Raw genomic sequence first — 9,530 nt, forward strand, 5'->3', positions numbered from 1 at the left:
GCACTCACCTCAATAATTCGTTGTGGTTATATGAATCATAAAACAGTAGTGTGAGAAATCATTGGTTAAACTAAAAACGGTGTTTAAAAATCGTGATAAGGAAGTGTGGTTTAAAAAGAGTAATTGAAAAAAACTTAGCCTAGAGGAGGAGGGGTATATCATATCATCCTTTAGTTGTCTGAAATTATCTGAAATGAAAATTAAAAAAAAGGATTAAGGCCAATAGTCGAGAACAACGGACTTTCGATGGTTCATCTTCAGTTGGTGATAAAAAGTAGAGCGAAAGGGTTGCTGCTGAAGATGAACTATCGAAAGTCCGTCGTTTTCGACTATTGGCCTTAATCCTTTTTTTTAATTTTCATTTCAGATAATTTCAGACAACTAGATGATGATATGGTGCACCCCTCCTCCTCTAGGCTAAGTTTTTTCAATTACTCTTTTTAAACCACACTTCCTTATCACAATTTTTAAACACCGTTTTTAGTTTAACCAATGATTTCTCACACTACTGTTTTATGATTCATATAACCACAACGGATTATTGAGGTGAGTGCCTTCTCTTTATTAAAATGCATATTTCTTGTCATGAACTTCAGCATCTTAAGCTTTTGCTAACTCTTTTATGGTCATAACCAAAGAGTTCTTTCCTACTTTTCTTTGCATTTTTAGCCAAAGACCACTCATAATCTGTCAAACTTGCCTAATCCCCTCAGTGATTTGATTGCAGAGTAGTTTGTGCTACCTGTAGGTTTCTGTGTTCCCTGATAATTATAATAATCCTATGCATTTTTATTTTCTGGCATTAATCTTATCAGTTCATTTTACACCCATTTAAGTCTAAACTTTAAACAATATCTCTTAGTTGACATAAAAAGCTTAGCAGCTTCTATGGTTACTTCCCAGAATGCTTCTTATTTAGAATTTTCAGTTGGTCCCACTGAAAATAATTTTAAAATTGTCTAAGAGAATTGCAGTCCCCTTTAAAAAAAGCAAAGTCCCTTCCTTCTCTTTACCTATGACAATAGTTATATCTTTAAGTAAACCTAACATCAGTATATTATGATCATTGCTCCCCAGTGATCTTTTATCTGGAGATTGAAGAAAGCATTAAGATGCATGAAGCATCACCACTGATAATCAAATCAAGAGTACAGCTTTTCACTAGTTATCTCTCTAACAAGGTGATGTAGAAAACAGCCATCCAACTTAGGACAGTTGTTTATGTTCTCTACATCACAGCATGGCAGGGAAGTTGGCCTACCTAGGGTGGCCAAATTTTAAAATCCAAAAATGAAGACACCAAAGTTGGGCCAGAATGAAAATATGCATTTTGGGTATGCAACATAATTATAAAAAAAAAAAAAAAAACAGTCTTTTAAATATATATTTAAAAAACAGGTCTATGTTATGCAAATGATGCATTTCTTTGATTCTGTTAATGTTTCAGTTAGTATGTTTGATAAAACCTTTTCCTTTATTTGATGCTTCAATATTGCATCTGCACAATACACGTTAATATTGGCCTTTGCTACTCCATTTTTACACAAGGGAATTCTTTTTCTCACCATTCTCAATACAATGCTGATCCTTTCAGTATTTTATATCTTTATAATATGTGAACACAAGAAATAATAAAACACATTAACGTAAGTAACATGTCACTGTTAAGTTTACTAACATGTCACTGTTAAGCTTACTAACTGTTGATACACTTGACACACGTTATTGTGTGCAGCTGCTGTGGTTCCCACAAAAGAAGATTATATACACTGTGTATATAATCCAAATATTCGGTATGTAATCCAAAAGAAACCGGATGAAAATGAACTTTAAAATAAACACACTAGGAACAAGTCTAACTTAGAGAAATCTAACAAAGTTGTCGTAAACACTTATTCACTTGAATTTCTTTATTTTATATTAACGTGGAAGGCTGGATTATTTCAGATAGGTATCAATCCTGCCCTACCCCACCTCGATTCTTTAACTGATGAACTACTTGCTTTAGCCTCCAATATTTCATTCATCTATTCCGCCTATATTTTATGACAAGCCACCTGATAGGCTGCATCATTGGTTCAAGATACATTTAACAAAGCTGTATATCTGCTAAAATTATCCTTTAATTTGAACAGAAGGAATTATCCTTTAAAAATTATTTCTAACAAAAACTATAATTACTCTCTCAAGACTGTTAATGTGTTTACTTTCACGGCCAAAATTCAGATATGGCATTAGTAAACACAAGGTACGGAACTGTCACGTACAAAATACATGTCTACTGTTCTCTGAAAAATAGAAAAATATGCATTTATAAAATCACTCTACTTGCCTCTTCTGATGACATTATCAAACGTTCAACTTATAACTTATTTTCGTAAACTTAAAATAAATAAACACTACCTATTTAATTTCTAGGTAGTTTCAGATCGTGCACTGAACGATACACAGCTGTTCATTACTTTACGACCTCTATCGGAATTCAACCCAAATAAAAATGTTCATTTTGACGTAATATTATGGCCTCGTGGGTAGCACAGTTGCTAGGATCGCTGTCCTACCCACACCGAGTGGAAAAGACTTGAATTCGCGGCCAGTCGCTGACAGGAGGAACTTTTATGGCCCTTTTTCACAGCGTAACTGAATTAATCGATCTTATGCAAGGTTTTTTTCTCTCGGAAACTCGGGTTTTTTGTCCAGCAAACAGAAAATCGACCCCAGAAGACACGCAGAAAATATACACAGAGCAATACAGCCTTAGTGGCTGATGATCCTAAACCATACTACAATAACAATGTAATAGCATAATTATTTGATACGATTTGATAATATTCACTACGTTATACACTGAGTGATCACTGAATTATGACCACCTACCTAACACTTAAGACCGGGGTTCAAGCCCCTGACTGCTGAATACGGTCGATCTGCCAACCCGCACTGGACCAGCGTGGCAGATTATGATCCATTTCCCTCAGCATGAATTGTTGAGGAGGCTTCCATCCTGCAGTGGGTTGATAATGGCTGCACTTTACTTTTTTTTTTTTTTTACCTAACACTCCTAATACTTCGTAGGTCCTCCTTTTGCCAAGAGTACAGCAGCTATCCGACGTGGCATTGATTCAACAAGATGTCGGAAGCGTTCAGGAGGTATGGCCAACCAAGCTGGGTGTAATGCGGTAAGTAATGCAGGTATGGAGGTGATTGGTGTATCCAGGCGCCTGATATGCCTTTCCATAGTGCCCACAAGTGCTCTATGGGTTTGATATCGGAGGAGTTCGGAGGCCAATCGATATGCTGGAAGTCAAGCTTAATGTCCAAGTTTGCAGACGATACAAAGGTTGGCAGGGTTGTCAAGGACACTATTGACCCTATACTGTTGCAACAGGATCTGGAAAGGTTGAGCAGATGGGCTGAGAACTGGCAAATGAAGTTTAACATTGACAAATGTAAAGTACTTCATATGGGAAACAGCAACCCCAGAGAAACGAATCAATTCTGTGGTACTACACTGACAGTGCTAGAGAATGAAAAGGACCTGGGGGTAATTGTGCAGGCAGATATGAAGTTCTCTGAGCAGTGCAGACGGGCTGCAAGAGTAGCTCATGGTGTCTTATCAATGATATACAGGAATTTTTCTAGCAGGTATAAGGAGGTGATTATTTCCTTGTATAAGGCAATGGTCAGGCCACACCATGAGTACTGTATACAGGTCTGGAGGCCTCATTTCAAGACGGATGTAGAGCTGCTGGAACGAGTACAGAGAAGAGAACAGTGAATGGAACAAAGGGTTGCTCTTATGAAGAAAGGCTTAAGTTTTGCAAATTACAGTGTCTGGAGACTAGACACCGGCAAGGTGATCTGATAGAGGTGTATAAAGCCTTGAATGGTTTGAGCATGCTCAATGCTGATGGGATTCTTCCTCTTGCTCAGAATAATCACCTGAGAGGGCACAAATTCAAATTGAGGAAAGATAGATGTGCGGAAATTTGCCTTTAACCGTCGGGTAGTTGGTTGGTGGAACAGACTTTCATCCCTTGTTGCGGAAGTTGATAGCCTAAATAAATATAAATCTCAGCTGGACAGGTATTTCGAACGAACGGAGGGGTGAAATGAGAGTGTTTTTTTTTTTTTTTTTTTTTTTTTTGTTTTTGGCTGATGCTGTGTAAGCTTGCTTCCTTGCATCATATGCCTAAAGTTAGAACTATGTTCCTCAAATCATTCCTGATTATCAAGTGCCCGAAGGCTTGGCGCATTGCCATCTTGGAAGACGCCATTGCCATTCGAGAAAAAGTGTAACATAGCGGGAGGGAGGGGTAGGCAGTCAGTAAGCAGTTGACGATAGCGGAGACCACTGATACGTTGTGCCACATGCACCAAGGGTCCAAGTGCAGGCAGATATGAAACATGCCCCACACCATACAACGGTCTCACCGGCCTGCACTTTTGATACCATACATGATGGATGAAGAGCCTCATGTTGTTGACGCCAAATCCGATCTTAGTGTCTTTGTGTTCGCCTGTACGAGTCGTCAGACCTGGCGCTCACCTCTAACATCAACTTTTCGCTGACCTTTGTAGTTTTGCCATTGGGTCGTTGTTTGACCATTTTGACACCAGTACTGGTACACTTTAACTTCGGCGGCTCTCGAACACCCCGCTAGTATAGCAGCTTGCTTGGGAAATCGAGACACCAGCAGGTCGAGCACCCACAATCTGTCCTTTATCAAAGTCCGATAAATCCTTCCTTTTACCCAACACACTCGGAATTTTACAACCTACTGAACCACTGACACCTTATCTATGCTACGTAGGTCGACTAACTCAGCACTCTCGTACCTCACATAGTCAACGGGTCGCATTCAATTTTCATAGGGGTGGTCATAATTCAGTGATCACTCAGTGTATGCACTCTGTGACATTGAACTTGCAGCACCGTGAAGGCACAGAAATACAGAGAGGACTTACAGAAATACAGAGAATAATGATAGCCAAGGAGTTAAGGAACGCATGACAGAAGTTGCAGACGCTAATGTGTGTATGTTCAAATTTAATGACACAAAATGATGCTTACAATGAACACACCAATATAATGTAAATCCACTACAGTTGCGGATAAATTGAGCTAAGTCTCGGCATTGAGAAAAATAGCTTCAGGCGGTATTTCCCACAAAGCCACTTGCACCCGGTCTCGCAGGCCATCCATGGTTTATGTTGGCTGCGGATAGACTTGCACACCGGGTACAATAGTGGTCCACACGTACTGGATGGGGGAAAATACGCCAACCTGGCTGGCCAAAACAGTTCTCCACAGCACAAAGACATTAAGAGCAAACCCCTGACGCAAGACACTCCAGTAAGGAAAATAAAAGTAGCGACAGAATCCAGATTTTCGGCGACATGGCGACGAACAACACTCATATTTGACTGTCAAAACTGATTTCCCTCACACCATGACACAAGCAGGAAGTACAATATCGTGTTCAACAAAGGCTCTAGGCCCATTGAGTTCAACGCACTTTGTCTCCATTCGACATGCGGTAATCATCAGGCTCCAAACAGAAGCGACATTCATTGCTGAATGCCATTCTGTATCCCAGGTGGCCCGTGCGCTGCACCAGCCACCTTCAAATACAGAATGAAAGTTGCTGACAATGGGCAGCTGTCAGGGGTAATCGACGCAATGGCCGGTATGTGAATGGCTGTCCGCTTCTGAAAGTCGGCGAGCAATGGTTCGAACGGTGGTGGGGTTACAGCCAGCTCATGTCATGGCTCGTTGGATGGTAGCCATCGTCGCTATAGTTGCCGTGAAAATATGTCAGATAGAGTGATTCTCTGATTCTGTCCTCTATCGTACTCCACTAAGCTAAACTATTATATCAGCATCACCCAGTAATTTCTTGCATATACCCATATGTGCATTGCGTCTGTAAATTGTGTATGTTCTCTGGTCGATTTGCTTGTTTTGCTGAACGAAACAAAACCTAGTTTCTGGGGGGGGGGGAAATCTAGCTATCTACGCCTGAGACCGACCGACCGTCTAAGCCACGGAGTGAAAAAAGCCCATTAAAGTTCCTCGCGTCATCGACGGTATTCAAACCCAGGCCTCATCCACCCGATATTGGGAGGACGGTAACGATACCACTGTGCTACCGCGCAGACCGTCCTCCTCCACTGCCCATTTGATGAGCAGTTGTAACTTCCAGCAGCCACTGTTTCCAACGTTGATGCACTGTGGTATTGTCACGGCCCATGCGTTCCGCTACACGACAAGCGACCATCCAGCCCATCGAAGGCCAATAATCCACCCTCTGTCGAAATCGCGGGTTACTGCTAACGGTGTCGAACTTGACCAGCCGGCATTCTCTAAAATTTCCTTGTACTTTGAAGTCGTTCCTTGTTGATTGATTGTTGTTGGGTTTTAAGAGCATCGACGACTAAGACTATCTTACTCCGTGTATCGTGCCTGTGAATTGCGTGTTCTATGGTTGATTTTCTGTTTACAGGACAAAAAAGAGACCGCGAGACCGACTAACTCAGCCACGTTGTGAAAAATACCCATAAAAATTCCTCCCGTTATTGACGAAATTCGAACTCAGGTCTTTACACCGGTGTGGGGAAGACAGCGAACCTACCAACTGTGCTACACATGAAAGCGTCGGAGCGATTTCTAAGGCTGGTACTGAAGAGAAATTTGGACAATAGGTACAATAAAGAATGCGCACGCCATTTATTGGAGAAAAAAATTAGTTATAAAATTTGTCACTATATGGCGCTGTGTCACTGTATGGCGTGTAACTATCTTAGTTACAATTATGCAAATAACGTAAGTTATTTACATAATTGTAAAACTTTATTAATCGTAACTTGTAACGTTATTTGCGCTGCGGCAATAACTTACGATGCAGATATGGTGATGCAGATATTCGTTAAAAACGTACGCACTTCAGTTTCTGGCGCGAATAACAGTGGGTATCACTTGGCCATGGAACATCCTTTGGAGTGATGAAGTCCACTTCTGCTTAAATGGACAAGTGAATATGCACAACTGTCGCATTTGGGCAACAGAAAATCCTCGAGTTATCCAAGAGGTCCCGCTGTATTCTTCAAAAGTGACAGTGTGGTGTGGATTTACGGCCACATTCATGATTGTGCCATATTTTTTTGAACAGGCAACACGGACTGTACCCCACAACTGTTCAGTCACTGGACAGCGATATTATGAAATGTTGGCAAATTTCGCAATATCAGAGCTGCAACAACGTGGGTGCCTTCAGGATGCCATATTCATGCAAGATGGTGTGCCATCCCAAATATTGCTAAGGCAACACTTTACAGATGAACGGGTCATCAGCCGTTGTTTCCAGACATCTTGGCCACCCCGATCATCGGACCTCACCCCATGCGACTTCTGGTTGTGGGGTTTTTGAAGAACCAGGTGTATCTGGAAGGGTGTCAAACTCTGACAAATCTGAAGGACTGCATTAGACGTCATGCGTTGGCTATTCCAGTTGACATGTTACGTTATGCTGCAGAAAATGCTGTTCTTCGAATGGAAACTTCTAATAACTTTGCTATTTTCTCAGTTCCTACTCTTGCATTGAAATCCCCCATTAAATATATCTCTTTGTTCTTGGTGATTTTTTCTATTAGTTCTTATTAGTTCTATTAGTTTTACTAATCTAAAATTAAAAATAGCAAGAGGTTTTTTCAGTAACTCACCTCACTATTTGTTGAGTTAAATGATATCATAAGTTTTAAAATTCTTTCATCTATCTTTTATGAGCATTTTTTGTATTACTCATGTCATTATTAATAGAGTATTAGATAATAGCACACAGAGTACACAATGCGGAGATGGGGGAACCCCTGGGGCCGTTAGACAATGAACATTTTACACTTTATACAAAGATGGCAGAATTCTAATCTCCGCTGATGTAAACTGTCGCTCCCCACTCTGACACAGTGCCGCCCTAGAGCATAGAGGATCCAGGAATGTACAAAAAATGGAGGAATTCTTGGCAAACAGTGACATTGTTGTACTAAACTGTCCAAACGACCTTACAACTTTTGCCTCTACACTCTGGGAGGCAATTCTGGATGTTACCCTAACAACAAGATCTCTCGCCTGCTATATAACGGACTGGAAGGTGCAGGAGGGTTGAACCACATCCGATTACCATACCATCACTTTCAACATGCACAGAACAATACATCAAGAGCCCATTACCAGCTATAAGCTCCAGAGATACGCTGTGGAAATGGCATAGTGGCATGTGTTTGAGAAAGCGATCATTACAAACGCACAGAGACTGTCGACTAAGCACTACCAGACTCAAACCCCTGACCTCCATCAGCGTGGTCACCAAAGTAATTGTAGACGCAGCAAACCAGGCCATTAAGAGAAAATCCCCACGACCAGGGCCTTTCCCTGGTGGTCTAGGGAACTGGATGCCCTTTGCACAGAACTCATCTAAAAGAGATGAGCATTCCAAAGAGCCATGTGTTCCTGAAGAGGTGGATGCCTTCAGGCAACAATACCGGGAAACCAGGAATGCCTACACTGCAATGATCAGGCAGCGGCAAAAGCTGTCCTGGGAGCATCTGGTTTCCACGGTGGGAAACTCACCCCTGGGGGCATAGTCTATAAAATCACAATGAACAAACTGGCCAGAGGTGAGGTGACACCCTCTACCAGGACGCCCAAAGGAAGCATGACAAAAAATTGGAATGAATCGGTTAGCATCCTAAACACCATATTAAAATCCCTGGACAGCCAAACCTCCCGAGCAAGAGCAAATCTGCTGGGAGAATGACACATATCACACTATCCTCACAGAGGCACCCTTCAGAAAACTGGATCTAATATCCGCAGTCGGCAAATTAAGAAACAACAATTCTCCAGGAATGGATATGATAGAAACTGAAATAGTCAAAAAGGTGGCAGAGCTTGTCCCAAACCTTCACCTGGACCTATACAACAGGTCTCCAAAGCGGCCTCTTTCCCACAGACCAGAAAACTGCCATTAAAATGATTCTGAAAAGCCCAAGCCACAACACATGCCTGATTCCTACCGTCCAATCGCTCTTCTCTCTGTACTAAGCAGTCTTTAAGCAGCTCCTACATCAAAGGATAGAAACCTACTACAACTGAGCACAGCTTCCTGCACAGAACGAATTTGGATTTAGGAGAGACCGATTCACCACTGACACACTTGAATCATCACCGGAGCTGAAAACTGCCAAAGAAAATACCTCCTCGTCAACTCAGTCGATTTTACGGGGGGCGTTCGACACCTTCTGGTGGCCGAGTGTCCTTGCACGACTGAGGTGCTCAAACCTTCTCATGAACCTGTACAACTGCCTGCAGAGTTATCTTACCAAGAGAGGTGTGGTGGTCCAGACACTTATTCTAGAGTTGAAAGACAGATCTACACAGGATACCCGCGAGGCTCTTTGCTTGGTCCTGCCTCCTAATTTCCTGAGATTTCAATGGGTCAGCCAAAAGGAGTACTGTTTATGTGAATAGA

General features: G+C 41.7%; 1 protein-coding gene across 1 annotated transcript in view; it reads right to left on the reverse strand.

Moving 5' to 3' along the window:
• The window catches only part of Rab3GAP1 (RAB3 GTPase activating protein subunit 1), a 342,380-nt gene extending 339,938 nt beyond the window's left edge, over positions 1-2,442 (reverse strand). Inside the window, exon 1 of the mRNA XM_090380465.1 lies at positions 2,333-2,442. Within this exon, the coding sequence (XP_090236591.1) occupies positions 2,333-2,347 (15 nt within the window). The 5' untranslated portion in view covers positions 2,348-2,442. The remainder of the gene's footprint in view (positions 1-2,332) is intronic.
• Between the last annotated feature and the right edge of the window lie 7,088 nt (positions 2,443-9,530).

The sequence above is a fragment of the Mastigoproctus giganteus genome, chromosome 8 (assembly GCF_048544385.1).
Source record: "Mastigoproctus giganteus isolate SK-2022 chromosome 8, ASM4854438v1, whole genome shotgun sequence".
NCBI lineage: Eukaryota > Metazoa > Arthropoda > Arachnida > Uropygi > Thelyphonidae > Mastigoproctus > Mastigoproctus giganteus.